Source organism: Boleophthalmus pectinirostris, unplaced genomic scaffold (genome assembly GCF_026225935.1).
Source record: "Boleophthalmus pectinirostris isolate CB_2022bp ecotype Guang Dong unplaced genomic scaffold, ASM2622593v1 HiC_scaffold_12, whole genome shotgun sequence".
In the NCBI taxonomy this organism is placed as follows: Eukaryota; Metazoa; Chordata; class Actinopteri; order Gobiiformes; family Gobiidae; genus Boleophthalmus; species Boleophthalmus pectinirostris.
In genome coordinates, this window is record NW_026571018.1 from 16,659,233 (window position 1) to 16,677,623 (window position 18,391).

The 18,391-nt window shown below is 36.0% G+C and overlaps 1 protein-coding gene across 2 annotated transcripts; it reads left to right on the top strand.

Moving 5' to 3' along the window:
- The first annotated feature begins 1,269 nt into the window (after positions 1-1,269).
- kptn (kaptin (actin binding protein)) lies at positions 1,270-18,293 on the top strand. 2 transcript variants are annotated; one of them, XM_055148900.1, is made up of 13 exons: positions 1,270-1,731; positions 7,630-7,712; positions 8,272-8,356; positions 8,890-8,944; positions 9,239-9,317; positions 10,396-10,469; positions 12,288-12,394; positions 12,528-12,626; positions 12,718-12,781; positions 13,874-14,009; positions 14,796-14,969; positions 17,379-17,532; positions 18,012-18,293. In XM_055148900.1, the coding sequence occupies exons 1-12, from the start codon at positions 1,530-1,532 to the stop codon at positions 17,511-17,513; spliced, it is 1,293 nt and encodes a 430-aa protein (XP_055004875.1). In that variant the 5' UTR covers positions 1,270-1,529; the 3' UTR covers positions 17,514-17,532; positions 18,012-18,293. The 2 variants fall into 2 exon arrangements, with proteins under 2 accessions (XP_055004875.1, XP_020790257.1); XM_020934598.2 differs by lacking the exon at positions 18,012-18,293 and having other exon boundaries at positions 17,379-17,929.
- Positions 18,294-18,391: the final 98 nt, after the last annotated feature.

Below are 18,391 nucleotides of genomic sequence, written 5' to 3' on the forward strand. Positions count from 1 at the left end.
GAATCATTTGGATAATTTCAGCTTTGGAATTGCCAATCTCTACTAAACTAAAAGCAAAAGGTAGATGTTAAAAACTACCACTTCATGACATCACAAGGTGGAACAGAGCATTTTAAACTTTGGAGATGTGGACAGACTACTAATACTAAGAGTCAAACAAGTGTGAATGAAACAAAACACAACTCCAGGTATGTTTTTTGAGGAGAAAACAATATAATAATATGTCTTAAAGCTCAATTTTGAGTAATGTAGGCCCTTTAAAAAGAATCTAAGATTGGGTTGCAACTCCATATGAATGGTTTTACAAAAAGCAAAACCTATTGAGGCTATAGGCCTACACCGAAGTCTGTTCTTAAAGATGTGAGCAATCCCACATAAATTGTTGTGTAAATTTTAAATGAAAAAGCATTTAGTCAAGTCAAGTCAAATGAAGTCAAACAGTAAGCCCCAATATACAAAACACTTTACAACAGCAAGAAACAAGATTAAGATTATTCTGTCCTACAAAAGGACTACGTCTAATAAAAATATGAAGTCATTAACGGTTAACATAAATGATTGAATAATTTAAATAAAATATGTAGTACATATTGCCCAATACTGTTCCAAATTACAAGACCACTCTGACAGCATAAAAAATACCACAAGAAAATGTGTATTTAAGCAGTGCATTTATTTAGATCTTTCCGTTTGTCCACAAATGAGTTTTCTGACCGTTTGGCCACTACACGCATTTTTACTGACACCTGGAGGACACGTGGCATCATTACAACGAGTGTCCAATCAACATGAGCCTGGCAGCCAATTTATTCCCCATTAAAATAAAAAAGATTTTGATTTCATTACTAGCCTACCATTTTCTTTTCACATGACTGTTTTCAAATGACTAACTCCTGTAAATTAATTCAACGTTAACCTCTGCTTGATTATTGATGTATGATAGTTTACCAGTAGGTGGCAGACTTGTGCTTGTAGTGGGTTGTGTCTGCAGCAACAAACGGCAACGAAATAGAAATTATCTGGTGCTGCATTTGAAGACATCACGATTTTGTCGAGCCCACTTTATTTTAATTAATCTACTCAATCATCAATTATAGAATAGACTATATGTACAGTATGTTGTCTATCACAATTGTACAAAGAATTTAAGCTATTTAAATTGTTTTATCTTAATATTTTTGTAGCTGTTTTTGTACTAGTCATACTGAAAATGCCTAGAATTACGATTTTAATGAAAGCAGCACTGCTCAAAGCGGATGTTGTGTTTCTGTGAATGGGGAACATTGATGCTCACAGTCGCATGGATTTATTAATGAAAACTTTTTACTTAAATGCAAATTGAACACTAAAATCAAACTCCTCCACTATTTCAAAACCTTTACGAAGACCATTTCAACAGCATGACTGACATTTCCAGCGTCACGTGAACTGGATATGGAGTTTGGGACTAAACTACAGTGAAAGGATGTGCAACCAGATGCGTTTCTTGCTCTGATTTTGGTGATTTTTGGTGATTTTTTTCCTGTAGCATGTCCCGAGAGCCGTACCCGTTTGTGGAGGACAGCTTTAGCCGCTTCCCGTCGCAGAGTAACATGTACGGGCTGTGTCAGGCCGGGGAACAGGAGCTACTGACCGCTACTCTCAAAGGGAAAGTGGTTTGTTTCAGGTACCAGGAGCTCCTGCAGAAAGTCCGCCCCGTGGCCAAAGAAGTGCAGTTCACCTACATCCCAGGTAAAACACACAAAACTCTAGTCAAGTTTAAAGGGTTTATATTACGCTATTTTTCTGATCTATGTTATAATACTGTTTCCTCATCAAAAACATACCTCGAGTTGTTGTTGTTTTTTATTCCCCACACATGTTTAATGCACAAATCCTGTATATTTAGACTGAGTTCTTCTCTCAAACAGAAAACACGGTTCCACCTTGTGATGTCATGTGGTAATACAGGGGGTGATCAACTCATATTCACAGAGCAAAATTCTGAAAATCTAAGCCTTGATTTCAGTTAAGCAAAATAAATATTTACTTTCAATCCATTCACCACTTATCTTGCAAAAAGGCCTTTTTAATAAACAACATATCCAAAGACACAGTTCACAGTTAGATTACCTCCCCCTCTCCCATATCAATCACTGATGATTCCCAAAACTAAGTTGCTTATGTATCTATAATTTAGTGTCTTTTGTTAGGTTTGATTTACTTGATTTTATTTCATTTAATCTTATGTTTCTATTGTTTTTTCCATCTATGGTATGAACTTGAGTGTCGGCATTATGTGTTTATATTGTATTATATTGTGTACTGTATATGTATTATAATAATACTAATAATAATAATTTTTTAAAAAGTGTTCAGCTTCACTAGAATTTGGATAATTTCAGCCCTGAAAATGTTAATCTCTACTGAGCTAAAGCCAAAAGGTATCTGTTAAATTGAAACCTACAGCTTCATGACATCACAGGGTAGAACAGAGCATTCTGAGCTTTGGAGATGCAGACAAACTAAAGAGTTACTGAAACATGTGTAAATGAAACAAAATGCTGTGTATGTTTTTGATGAGGTAACAGCATGCTAACGTAGTATAGGTAATATAGGACCTTTAAAGTGAGACTAAACGCCTAAACTCCGCTCAAAAATCACATTACAAATAGAGGTGGTAACTTGGGCAGAACATGAAGGACTAAAGAAAAGAATGAGGGGTGAAGAGGGATCTGGAGCTATAAAGAAACTGTGATTGGTCTAACAGGTATCAGTCTCTGCTCCTGCAATCACCTGGCTGTAATCAGGGCAGTCCTGCAAATGACCTAGTTTGCACTAAAATGACCAGAAAGGACTAGGGACAGTAAACAGTGCTATTTTTAGCAGCAAAAAAAAAAAAAAAAAAAAAAAGGTTGATTTAGCATGTAGTTCCACTTTAAAGGGAATGTATTACATAAAATCAACCAGCCAGAAATGTTACATAGTGCTCCTTTAAGACTCCAGATCATACACACAGGGTAAAAAATGACACTTGACTATTACTCAAGCATAAAACCCATTGCTTGCTTCAGTCAAATGCCATTATGAATAGGTGGGGCCATTCAGGTTTGCAGTTTTCAACATAAAATGCATTGTTCCATTCATTTTACTATGTAGTTTTAGATCACTATTGAGCTTTGCAATGATCAAAATGTAAAATATTCTACCTGCATTATAGAGTTTTCTTTTTATAGAGAAGACTATAGTGGCCCCCATAGTCCAAAACAAGATGAGCATTAAATCTGTATTAAAAACATACTTTTGGTTGCTGTATTATGATAAAGATAAAGATGTGACTTTATTTCAACAGTTCTGTGTTTCTTTATATTGAAACTAAATTCTGATTCTGATTTTTGATTAGTAGAGGCAATAAGTGACATATTTATCTCCCTAAAGACAATTATTCAGTAAGGATTGCCTGCACCACCACTGACTCGGTAAGAACATGTGGGAAAGACTGTAAACTATTCATTAGTTCAAGAGAGAAACAAAACATCTAATTAATTATAGTGTATAGTAGGCTGGGGCTTGTGGGTTCAATGGGTATGCAGTGGAGACTCGCTTTGTGGATAAGATAATTTTAATTAACCACTAGTTGTTCTTTATACACCATTAAAAATATTTAGTCATATAATTTTATTTGTATATTTATTACCCCACTCTTCAGTCTTCACAAACATTAACTTTACTGGAAACTCCATGCTTCTCATCACTCAGGCATGTTGTATTCATTATTAATATGCTCAAATCGACTTAAAGCGTAAAAGATTGGCAATAAAGTCCACAGGAAGTAGAGTCACTATCACTAGTCTGCGGATTCACCTCGATCTGTGCGCTGTGTGGATATAAAGAGACACATGTGATCCTTCTCTCGCCTTTTCCTTTTAATGGATGCTTCAAACCAGATTAATAGTGCAGTTTTGTGGTCTAGGTGCCATTATTTGGGGTGGACAATTTCTAAAGATAATGTGGATGAGATACTGTACTTTAAATTCACCACTTTATGAAAGGTGAGTAATAAAGTCGGCACATTATTTTCACTATATCCCAAGTTTTTATCTTGTGCTTCTGTGTCTGTCACTCCGTCTGCCCCTGAAGCTGATTTATTAGCTGTTACTGTAGTGTTGCTGATGTTTGATGGTTATGATCTGACAGAGCAGCTCAGAGTCGCACTGACACCACACACAAGGAGCACAGTGGCTTCAAAATTGCATATGAAGACAAAAAAATGGGGTCACACCTCCCCAAACTCAGAGAGAAGCAAATCACAGCCAAAATCGGGCAAATTCTCTTGTAGTGTGTGGGGGCCTTTACTTCTGCAATTAACATCCAAGTTGAAATCTGTTTATGTTTTTGTAGGTGAATTCCTCCATAGTCATTGAATTGCTTCAAAACACAGATTTGTTGTGTCACTGTCCAGATGTGAGCCCACAGTCAGAAAATTGTTTGTGAGTTGGGTTTTTACATTTAAGTAAGGAGCTGTCTGGTACATGACGCCACCAACAGATTTTGGAGTTACTTCAACATTGGTTTATTTGAAAGATATGGGCCCTTTGTCTGATATCAGAATAGTGACGGTTCACACAGCAGGTGCATGCATGTCTTACAAAGGAGCTTCCCTGTACATTATACACTGGGGAAGGTGGACTTAAACTAATTTAGCATACTGTACATACAAGGTCGTAAATGGATATACCTTTAACTGTTAACAGAAATGCAAAATATGCCACAGAAAGATTACTTGTATTTGCAGGAAAGATTGTTTACAGGCCTCTTGTCCCAAATATATAAATAGTTGCAGTCTGTAACTGAAGGAGCAGGTTGCAGTGGAAACATTTTAAAACAATTACACTTGTTATTTTACTCTTAGTGATTGTAATACACTGTAAATAACCCAAGTTTAAATTGCCAAGATACTAAATTATAACCAAAATTTATCCTTGCATACACTTTATTGAAAATGGCCTCTGGATAGGGGCCAAAATTTGTTAATCTACTCCACTTCAATACAATAATTGGTGTCCTCTGCCGACAATGAGTGACATGAGAGCAGCGACATGAGCGTTTTCTTGTTTTTATCCTGCATCTTCTAAAGCCTATGTTAGGCTACACATTTTAAGAAATTACTTTATAGAAGATGTACTGTAGAGGACAAAACACAAAGATCCATTCAAACCTTCAAAGCCAACCAGTGCTACCTAGAGAAATAATATGGCAGGAACATGCTCATGAATGCTGCTGGCTCCACACCACTGTTACACAACACCACATGTATAATGGACATACTGCACAGTAGTTAATGGAGCTATTCTTCAATATAACAACTAGCATAGATCTAATAGCACGACATATACAAAACCAAAGTTACTGTAAATATGAACAACATGTAATTAACATTATCACAAAATGTAGTACATAAAAAACTAACTACAAAATGTCTACAGGCAAAACAAAGGCCAATAGAACAAAACATGCACGAGTTTCCATTTCGTGCCACTACGGAAGAAAACATCAATTTATATCCACAATAGAGCCATTTCATCCAGTGCATACTCTGCGCCATGTGTGCCGAGAATTTTCACTATCTTTCATTTAATTCCATCAGCTTCATAGACATTAGATTCTCCTCCAGGATTTCCGCTCATATACAGTAGAAGAATATGAATATGAATAAATAAGATGGTGGTTATACGTCATCTTTAGAAGTGGAACTAACTGACTTTTATTATATTTATTCATTATTTAAGCATTCACTTGGTCCCTTTAAAAAATCTAAATAATTACAAAAGCTTCTATAATTTATCATCTATATTAGGTTTAAATTCTGGTCTGAGCAACCTAAACTAAACGTCTTCCAGTGTATCAGGTTTATAATATGTGCAAAATCTACATTTGAATCAAATCACATTTGCAGCTAACACTGTCTGTTGGCCCACTCACATAAAACTACTGAGCAACATGACAACACAATAATGTGACACTATCAGAGTATTTTATCACTCTTGAAATGACTGTGGATGTTTTACTTCACTCTAACCAAAAAATAATCCTTCCTTGATGGACCCTGTTATTCGGAAACAATAATTAAGGCAAAATGACTTTATCTTTTAAAAGAAACTTTGACAAAACAAAATTGTAGTTTTAGCAATAAGATTAACTCAAGACTATCAGATAATAGACGACTGAATATTATGAAACATGATGACAGAGTTTACATAGAGTTAGTGACAGGTTAAAAGGGTACTGCGTAACTTTACTGGTAGAAAGTCCTACACCTGTTTGTATATGGAGATGTTAATACTCTGGACTGGAATGCTCTACCACAGTATGGCAATAGACTGATGTGTCTCCATGGAGATGTCACCAGGCCAAGTTATAGGTCAGATCTGTGAAGAGGCAACACCGTAACTGTATGAATGCATTTTTTTCAATTTTTCAGTTTTTTTCCCCCCAATTAAATAATGTGATGAAATAAATGCTAGATAGATGTATAACAGTATACTGTCTAACATTCCAAGCAAAGCAATAACATTTCCATGGAGCCAAGCCAGTAACAGACCAGAAAAGTTATGCATTGCACCTTTAAACAAAACAACCTTTTTAGATTAGATGTGTGTAAATATATTGCTATATCGTGATACTTAATTTGGTAATACAGTATCGTTATCGCAGGCTCTTGTATCGTATACATATATTTTTTTTATCTTTTAGCAATTTTTTGGTGACACGGCAATTTTGATGCTTATTTAGTGTATGGGAACTTGTTTATGGAATACACCTGACATATCATTGCTTTGAAATTGTTTAAAATAAATATATTTCATATTAATTTTGCACAGGTAATGGTTTAGTAAAGATATATTGTTGCTAAAATGTGTTTGGTTCATTAAAAAGTAGTAGAGTATCTTGTGAATTATATATTGATTATTGAATGTATTTCTGGATCATGACATTGCCGTAACAGTAATAATAATTGCCATAATTATAATCATAATCATAGTAAAATAATTTAACATATTGAGATGTGCATCATCATACATTTTGTATTGGAGCTAAATTGTGATCATAATGTGATTGATGTGCTAATACTTGTTACGCCCTGGTTATTACAAAATAAATTAGCACAAAACCTTTCTATAAAAATACTCAATGAATAAAAAAATCATTATAATAATTATGTTGTAGTCTATGGTGTAATATGTTTGGGTGTGATGACAATGTAACAAGCCAATGGTAAAACTAATAGACTATAAAATGAAATGTGTTCTTCCTCTCTTTAACTTTAATTAATGTGTTAGAATATGCACTGTGATCTCAACTGTGTGAGTGGGAAACGAGGCAGACACAAACTGCGAGGAGGCGGTTTTGTGTGTTCTGTGCTCCCATATGCTGATATCCGCTACAATAAGTTACATTTATTATACTAAGCTCGTTGTGTGAAGGTTGGCGGTGTCAGCTTTATAAGGCAACAGCAGCCCAAAGATTTCAACACAAGGTTTAAGTGTGGTATAGTGAGTAAATATTCATTTTATTTATTAGTTTATTTGAGGTGTAGAATGTCAGTATATACAAAACCCAGACTTTACATAATGTATTTTCTTTCTTTAGTTGATGCTGAAATCGTGTCAATCGACGCCTTCAACAAGTCTCCTCCAAAAAGAGGTCTGGTGGTTGGGATCACATTCATAAAGGTTTGTATTTGTGTCAACTGTCAATGTGATATGTTATATTAAAATACAAACAAAATAAAAATATGGAGTAATCAGTCATGACTAGTTAACTAATGAAATAATCAAATAATTGTACTTTGATTGTAGTTCAGATCTCAGTGATCATAATAAGGTTTGGATACATTTTATTAAAACGACAGTAGCTTTATTAGATTAAAATGTCAAAAAAGAATAAACCATTTTAATTTTTCCATCAATAACGCTTTATTTGTATATGTACACCATTCTACAGGTCTTCATTTTCCATATTTTTTTATTAAATCATATTTTTTAAGTCTCAGTGTGCAATACCAATAATTGTTTTACTAGCTAACTAGGTGAAAAATGTATTGCTTACTAGTAGACTACTAAAATACTAGACAATTGCAGCCCTAGAATAAAGCCTGTACTTTCAATAAAATAATACACACTATAAAATAGCTGTTATTATCAGATTTTTAATTAAATCTAATTAAATTACCTTGAGATAAAAGTAAAGGTGCCATGTTTAATAATTTTATTGGTCAATTCTCTGCGGCAGGACTCCGGTGACAAAGCCACGCCCTTCCTGAACATCTACTGTGACTATGAGCCGGGGTCAGAGTTCAACCTGGAGTCTATCGCACGTGAGTGAAAAGAGGCACCAATGCCTCTTTATGTGACCATAACAAACTTTGAAGTGCGATAGAGAAGTGCTGAAGAAAATACAGAAGATGAATGACAATATTCATATGAATGACAATATTAATAATTTATTCCATTAATAGGACGCATGCAGTCAAAATCAGTAGATATTAAAAATCTGGATAATAGCAGCATATGGACAGCATATATATAGAGAGAGCAGGTAAAATGTTTTCAGTGAACTGTACCAGAGATGATTCACAGTATTGCACATGATTACTAAAGGGATAGCAACAATGAGTCATAGAAGTTATTTAATTAACTCTCTACAGTTAAAATGTTATCCTAGTTCAGAAAAATAACAAAAAGTTCAGTACTGGTACAAAAGAAAAAGTACCTGCGATAAATGCTCACCCCCACCAAAATAATTGTTTCATCTCTCATTTATTGAAGTTGATATAGTAATTATTACTGTGACCTGCCTGTGAGGTGGTGGTGTCCTTTTCTGTTACTGTTTCTGCGTTTGTGTGAACAGAGAGCTGCCTCAATCTGGAGCTGCAGTTCACACCGTTCCAGCTCTACCACACCGAGTAAGTGAGGGAGTGGGAGTGAAGGAGGGAGGAAGGAGTGAGGAAGGATGGGGAGGGGGGTTGAGTCTGAGAGAGGGAGAATGAGAGAAGGAGGGAGGGAAGGAGAGAGACCTAGTGTAAGAGACAAGTGGGTGAGAGGGATTGAGAGAGATAGAGTGAGTGAGTGAGTGAGAGAGAGGGAGAGAGCAGCTAAAAGACTGTGTGTGAACCAGGCTGGCATGTCACTGCCTCATCTCAGTGTGACAGAATACAGAAGTGTAGCTTTCTGAATACTGAGTGTGTCTTGTCTCTCAGAGTGCAGAGTGAGGACGGAGCTAAAGAGACAGTGTTTCTGCTCAGCGGACATGACCAGAGGATTCACCTGTACAAAGAGGTGAAGACACATTTTTCTAGACTTCATTGGGCATTATTGTTTATCTTATTTTCTCTCATTTTCTACAGTCAGTCTTATGAACTGAATATTTCCTTGTATGTTTAAAAAAAATAAGATAAGATAAAAAAGTATATATAATAAAAGAGTTCACCCTTCACTGTGATTCGATCCTTACCAATAGGTGGAGTGTTTGGAGACAAGTGCGTTTAAAGACAGAGTTGCATTCAACAGAAAATGAATGAATCAGATCAGGATTCAGATGTATCTCCATATTGCCCGACCCAATATGAATGAATGTTTACACACATTTTTCAGTTTGAGAGAAAGCTGCGTATTGTGTATCATTGCCATTGTTCTATAGCAGACGCCTGACAAAAAACGTCTAAACAAAGCCTTCTTCTTTCAAGTCAAACATTATTTATAGAGCTGTTCATACAAAAATGTAATACAAAGTGCTTTACAGTCATTAAAAGACAATCCCTGATGCCCTTCCACCCAGATACCCCCACAACTCTCTGAGACCATACAGCACACACACACGCACTAACATACAATACAATACAATAAAAAAAGGCTAGGTGCAGATAAATGAGGCTAAGTACAGACGAACCAACTGACGAAGAATCATGAGAGGAGCCATCTGTGGCGAGAGAAGAGAACCCAGGGGAGAGATGGGGGCTCATACAAAGGAAACACGGGAGATTCTAAAACTGATAAAACAATACAAGTTAAAAGATAAGAACTTGGATATAAAATAGGAAACAAATAAAACAATAAATATTAATCAAAAACTTAAAGGTTGGTCATGAACATTCATTGCAGCTCTGAGGTCCTCCAGCTGTTCCATAGACGAGGACCATAGAACCGGAAAGACAACTTTAGGAATAGTAGGAGCCTGAAAGAAAGCTCTGAAAGATAACAAGGCACAAGACCATTTGAAACCAGTAAAAGAACTTTTAGGGGAGCCAAAGCATTGATTTAAAACTGGTGTAATGTGGTCTCGACCTCTTAGTCAGGACACGTGCTGCTGAATTTTGTAATAATTATAAACCTGGAATATTCTCTTGTGTCTGGACAGAATGCCTCCCTGCACCAGTTTGAGGAGCATCCAGTCGAGAGGCTCTTCCCAGAACTGGAACAACTGCCCAGCAAGTCAGTGTGTGCAAGTCAAATGTCATTTTTATTTCATATGAGCTGATCCAAAAAAAAAAAAAACGAAGGATGAGAATTTCATAGTGCTTAAAGCTGCACAATGTCACTTTTCTTTTGTTTCTATGGAGACGGGCAACTTTAATGCCATGCTCCAAGCACATGGTGGTCCTTAAACTTAAATCTAAAACCGCAATTCCAACTTAAAAAAAAAAAAAAAAAAAAAAAACCCACACACACAAAATATAGTAAAGGAATACGCTTTTTATACAATCCTTCTTTTTTGTATATTATTTATTTATTTAACCAAGTAGATCCCACTGAGATTTTGAATGACAGAATGACATTTTCAGAAGTGTCTTTGGACATATACATTTTGTAGATAAGAAGAAAAAATGACTGAATGAAAAATGTAACTAATGCTAGCAAGCTTGTGACTGTAATTTTATGTGTGAGAGATTGTTTAACACCACAAATCATCTCACCTGTTGTAATTCCAACTAAACCACCTCTTTCTGGTCAAATTGTGTCAAAATAAAGTTAACATTAAAGTCTAACAAGTGTCAGATAAAGCAGTGCTTACAGGTAGCATCATACCCTCAAGGACCGTTGATAACATCAGCTGCAAAGTATCAATAGCCTCCCCAGACAACCCAACTTTATAACTTAAAAGGTGCGCTGTGCAACTTTTTTGCTGGAGGGCCCACTACCTGCTTATTTGCATGGAAACAAGTTACATCACTACTACATTACAATTTAAATCTGTGGAGAGTCGTCCATATTCGCAGAAGAAATTATTATGTTATGTTTTTGAGCAATAAAAACACCTGTAATGAATGAATAAAAGAGATGATAGATGGATATGTTTAATGTCATACCATGGAACATTCCAAACAGAGCAACAGATCTTTTTCACAATGTCTGGAAGTGCCCCGCTGTAGGTTTGAGGGGCTTCCGGTTAATGGTTTTCTATGGCGAAATGTCTGTGGAAATGTCTCACATATTTTCCACCTGTGTCATAAATCTGCCCCATCACCAAATCTTCATCCAACAAGGTCCGCAAAGGAAATATTCTGTCCATGAAGAATTTGTCCACAACTATCAAGGTAAGAAAGACGAAAATTTAAAGGCTAACAACAACTAGCATTAGTGAACTACTCTTGAGCAAAACTAATATAATGGTCATGAATAAAACATAAGTAATAAGTAATTCATTAATAAGATTAATAAGTAACTTGTGAACTCAGACTGATTCTAGAATTAACATCAAAAAACGATTTCATGATGTAGATATTAGCATATTTGTGCAGTTCGAATGATACAGATGTTCACAGTTTACATGTCTCGCATTTGAACTGCACAAATCTCTCTATCTATGCTCATATTTACATCATGAAATTGATTTTTAAAATTTTAATTGTAGAATTGGTCTGAGTTCACAAGTTACTTATGTTTTATTCATGACCATAATGTTTGTTTTGCTCAGGGGTAGTTCACTAATGTGTCATCGTTGTTCGCCTTTACGTTTTTGTCTTTCTTACCTTGATAGTTGTGGATAAAATCTTCATGGACAGAATAAGTTCTTTGTGGACCTTCTTGGATAAAGATTTGGTTAGGAGGTAGGCAGGTTTATGAAGCAGGTGGAGAATATGCCAGACATTTCCACAGACATTTCCTCATAGAAAAGCATTAACGTAAGTGAAATTTACCCTAAAAAAAAGAAAAAGGTCTATAACATCTCCATGGAGGACAGGTGGCTTAACCTGCAGCAGAAAAGTTGCACCTTTATCAAATCATTTTAACTCTATTTAACTTTTTCAGTGTGTTATGGTTAGACATGGTGAGTCTCGACAAGGGAAAACGTCTCTCTGCGTTCGGCTGTCAGAGCGGCTGTGTTGGACTAGCTCTAGTCAACCAGACGGGACCAGGTAAAGCCCTATATTCTGTTATATTCTGTCCCCTTTTCAGTTGTATTTTGTTCATTTCACACTACAAAGTAAACTAAAACCACTCACTGTAAGACGTATTACATTGTATTTCATCTGGGTTTGTTTGTGCCAGAGATTCTGCAGAGCTGGCGCGTCCAGTTTGACAGTCCAATTTCAACAGTGCTGCTCTTTCCACTCAGCTGTAAAAACGCACCCAGTAAGATAACTCAAGGTCTGTGGCTCCTCTATTATTGTTTAATACATCAAACTTTGTGTGTTCATTTTCCATGTAATCTACTCTGTAACATGCATTCATTTTGCAGGAGAGGAAATGGGCGGGTACAATCTCTTAGTGACCAGTACCATAGAGCTGGCAGTGATCTACAGGTATACCCCATATTTTGTCACTGCATTACTTAAAGCTTGTATATTACTCAAAATTAACTCGTGTGAGCTTTAAAGATGCACTATGTAACTCTTTGCTTCGAATGTTCGACAATATGACATTAAACAGCTCTTCTTCCTTACATTTAATTACAGGTGGCTTTGTAGCTCAAAATTTGTATTTAAATGATGCATGCTTCAGTAATCTATATTCTCTTGAAATCAAGACACCGGTTCTCAGAAAATTCCAGTTTCCCCCAATTCCCCATGCACGCCCACTGCTCTTAACTTCCAGTTCTCCTTTATTTTTCCTACGACAGTGACACATATAGGATTCAGCAGTATTGAATCATCATTTTTGGCACAAATGAAAAAAAATCCTTTGCTCATCATTATGATGAATTGTAGCTATCTTTGGGTCGTATGCATGGACCAGTCAGCAAACTTGTTTCTTTTAATGTTTAGCATTACGGTAATAGCGTGATATTAATATATATTAATAATTGCATTATTAATCTATTTTCAAATCTATCTTATGTTGTTTCCTCATCACAGACATACCTGGAGTTGTGTTTTGTTTCATTCACACATGTTTAACACACAAACCCTGCATATTTGGGCTGAGTTCTTCTCTCAAACAAAACATTCTGTTCCACTTTGTCATGTCGTATTTTAATACAGGAAGTGCTTCAGTTAAACACCATACAACTTTGCTAGAATCATTTGGATGATTTCAGCCCTGGATTTACCAATCTCCACTGAACTAGATGAAACGTAGCTGTTAAAACTTGAAAATTATTGCTTCATGACATCACAAGGTGCAACAGAGCCTTTTGAGCTTTGGAGATGTAGACTTAATAATAAAGGGTTACTCGTACATGCGATTGAATACATGTGAATGAAACAAAACACAACTCCAGGTATGTTTTTGAGGAACTAACAACATTATAACATGACTTAAAGCTCACAATAGTAATTTTTTTGTAATTAGGACCTTTAAAATCTAAAACAATGAACCAAAGCCGGCATAAATTATACCTGTATAGCTGACAAAACATCTTGAAAGCTCTGATAAAGTTTGTGTTTTGTTTTCAGAGATGTTCAGGAGCATGGCCTTGCCCACTGCATGACCCTCGCAGAAAGTGATCAGTTTGATGCTGTTCTGAGCGCTCTCGTTATCGACCTGGATTTTGACGGACAGAAGGAAGTGCTTCTGGGAACATATGGACAGGTATTTATTTTTGATGAATACATTTGTTTTTTGTTATAAATAAATAAAACAGAGGAAGCAGTGAATATCATACAGTACACATTAACTGATGTCGACAAACTTGATTTTCTAAAATGCTGTTTGAGATCTGTCATGAAATTATTGAGATCTGCAGACAATTACAGACTGTTTTGGGGCAAAGTCAGTTTCTTTAGATAAATATTATTTCTTAATTAGTAGTACTCAGAAGGGTGACCCTCTATTACCGTGCCACTGCCTCTCTTTAAAGTCATTATTTGTTCTTTTACTGACCCCTTGTGGCTATAGTTGGGATACTGACATCATACTTTTAGCTCTCCTCGACAATACTCAACACTATTACTCGAGTAAAAGTATTTGTTTTTCTTCCCTCTGAGACAAAAACTTCACATTGACAATATTACATGATTTGTAACATTTGCTCCTTACAGCCCTCCTTCAGATATGATTTAGTTTTTGTAATTTTTCTTTCTATTCTTTGAAAGCACCAGAATTTGTATTCATGTCATTAAATACATTTTACGTCCAAATTGTTACACAGTACTCAAGAGGTAGTTTCTCAATACTTTTTTTTCTCTCACTTGAATCATTATTTGGGTCACCACTTCTTGCTTCTACTTGATTCATAGTATGTTAAAGTAACATTCTTACTTGACTGCAAATCTTTGACAAATCTACCTCCTTCTGGAACTGGTTGGGTGCACACCATATTTATCCCAATGCAGTTCTTTCTGTTACAAAAAGGGCTCTCTCCCTCCTTCTGCGCAGGAACTTCTTTGTTACAAATACCAGGCAGCAGTGAGCAGAGGGGACGGCCACTTTCAGCTGCAGTGGAGGCGGAGCTTTAAGAGTCCTTTACTGTCCATCATATACTTAGATCTAACAGGAGATGGGCTCAAAGAACTGGCTGTCCTTACTCTCAAGGGCCTGCACATTTTACAGGTACAATACAATAGAATACATGAGGTATATACTATTACAGCTGGGCTACCATGTTGTTTGTCACTGTAATGTTAAGGGTTTAAAATACATATGACAGGTTTCATTGTTTGTTCGTTATTTATTATGCTGGGACACCAGGGTAAATATTTATCATAGTTTTACATTACTCAAATGATGTAGAAGAGTTGGAAAAAAAGCTGATAAGAAAAGTACAAAAATACATGAATACCTTGATGTCATCTGTCAGTGGCAAAACTGTCCTAAGGCAAGATACTTGAACCACCAAAACGCTCACACCACATTCACACTAGGTAATGTGTGGGGACGGGCTGATAGCACAAACTGACAGCCTTGCTCCTAACAGTCTGCCCCAGGGCATCTGTGACCACAATAGTAGCTTACCAACACCCAGTTTGAAGTGAACGAATAATGTACAAAATTATAAGATGACTCTGAGTGTCTGGAAAAGTGCTAAAACTAATACATTATTATGATCAACACAAAAATCCTTCCAAAATGCTGGAACTACTTGTACACAAGGAAGGCAGTTTAAACTTCATTTAAGGAAACAGGTCATATTTGTGGAGAGGCAACCGTGCTCACAGCCAGAATGCCTGGTGTTTTTGAGTTATATAACCACCTGTATTTGAATAAATGTTAGGTAGACCTGTTAAATGTCATACTGTGGAACATTTCAGGCAGAGAAATAACAAAAGCGTTTAGCAGACCCTCCACCAGAATAGTTACATAGTGCACCTTTAAATGCACTATACACTACACTTTATGAGTACATGTGGTGCTACTAGGCTTTCTGCAGGACTTGCTCATGAGCTAAAAATGCCGGAATTCAGCAACAAATTTAAAGGGGTCATGTAGTTGCTGACCTCTACAAGCTTGAGGCAGAAAAACAAGGCCTGTGTTTGCTTTTATTCTTGCGGTTTGTGCTGTTTTATGGTTAACCCTATTTTGGTAGTTAAATGCAACCAATGTAATCACATGCATTACTACAATTTAGCACATTCAATGGAGGAATTTACAATCAAATAAAACATTTGGAACCAATTAGAGAAGGAAATATTGGGAACAATGCACAGTGATTGTACTTGGTAAATAAAACAATCACAAGTGTAGTTTAAAGGGCCCTGTTATGTAAACTCTACATTTACAAGCTTTTGTCTATGTTATAATGGTGTTTCCTCACAATTAGCTTTCTATAAGTGGATTTTGATTGATCCATGCATGTTTGAGCAATCCTCAATTTTCCTACATTTGAGGATTGAATGCTTAGAAAATGTTTGTTTTCACCTACCCCCCATCCCATCTCTGTTTACTTGCAAAATTCAGTCTCTGGGGCATACATATAGTGTTCAAAAATGTGAGATAGCTATTTTCTAACTATAAAAATGAAAATATTACCACAGCTATACTTTTATTACTTAGTAACTTAACAGGTTGTATGGTGTAACTTTTCTTTTCTGGCCCTATCCTGAAATGCAATATGTGCAATATCAAATTTATACTAAGAGGACAAAAAGGAGGATGTCATAAACAAAATTACTTTTTGATTTGTTTGCCCTTGTATAAATGTTTTTCTCAACTGAATGGGCTGAAAATACTTTTAACAGCATCCCTTCTTACTCCCCAAATGCAGTTTCGTCGTTCCCAAATCCAATGTCATCTCCGACACACCGTGTACATTTACCAGTTTATGGTCAATAAAATCTGACAACTAGAATAATCAGATAACCCAATTAGGGAAGCACTGATCCAGCTTTTTTTGTTCTGATACTGATTTCAGTACTATAGCTTTAAATATCTGCCAATACCCTATATCAAACAATACCAAAGCACGGACTGAAAACATATTTTCTTTAAGCAAAAACTAAAATAAGTCAGAACTGATCCTAATGTGTTATGTAACTGTTTTTAATGCTTAAGTAACTACAGAACAGCTTTGTATAGATAAAAGTTCAAACATTCAGAGACTTTCCGGATCAACTACGACCAGTAAAGAGTCTTATTACGTCAGTTTATACATAAAACTGATATTTATTTCAGCAAGTTGTTCAAAATCTGTGCCAATATCAGATAGCAGTAACATATCGGTGCATGCATAAACCCAATAATTAGATCTGAATTTTGGTGTGTCTTTATGCACAGAAGCAAAAACTCTTTCTCACTCTTTAACATTTTCTCTTTCATTACTGTCTTTGCCACATTAGTTTACCCTTTTTGCATGAATTTCCTTATAAAATCCTGCACAGGTGTGAACAGTCAGAAAGAACTCAGATATAACTGTTTGGCATTTCGCTAATCTGATAACTCCACAAATCCCATAATGATCAGATTTCTGTTATGCATGATAATAAGTAATAATGAGTGACATATATCTGACGCTCTTATCTACAGCACAGTCTCAGCTCCACCTCGGCTCTGGTGCTGGACCGCCTCTCCCAACGGGTGTCACATCGGACCCAGGCTGAAGTCATAGGGGAGGAAGCGGACACTGCAGAGGGGGGCGCTATCCAGACGGCTTCCAATTAGGACAGAGTGGTTTATCTGCGTGAGTCAGCCTGCACAGGGGCCTTATAAAAATGCCCCAATGTGAAGAATTCGATTAGAGCTGCATTTAATTAAGTGTTGTTACGATAAAGACACTGGTTAGAAAATAAAACCGCATGTGCCATATAAAAGACTGAAAGGCGTGATGTCAAGCGGTGGTTGTAAACATAACTCATGAACTAGCTCATTAGGCTAATAAATGCACTGACAAATGCTGTTATCCTCAGTTAATTTGAAAATTCTTCACCTGTAATGAGGGCTATGCTCACTGGGATTTGTGTAATTATAAAATGGGCAAAGCCGATGTGTACAGTGATTTGCAGATAATAAATAACAACTTTGGGTCGGTCCCTGTTGCATCTGCGGGGGAGTCTGCTCAAATTGCTCCATTGCCAGTAGTGTATTTCTGAACAATTGTATTTGCCAATTTTAAAAAGTATGAAATGGTTAATATGGTGATTTTGTTTTGCCTTCTTGTAGGATAGTGACAGCTCAGAATCTCCAAAGAGGAAGATACAGTGGACAGACCTCAGGTGAAAGTAGATGAAGACACAAGTAGAAATAAATATGAAAATAAAATTATTTAAGGCAAGACATTTTGTAGAGAAGGATTGTGATACATATTTTACCTGGACAGAGTGATAGAGATAGAAGAATAGATAGATAGATGCCTGATTCATTCAAGTTTTTACTCAAAACTTAAAAATATGATTTGTAATGCCAGTTTTCTTTTTCCACTTACATGGGATGTATATCAAATTTCCTTTGTATATGAACCAAGAATTTTGATCTATTTTTCAGATTTTGTATCTGTTTACATTAAAACCCTTTACTTATATATGAAAACATTACGTGATGAA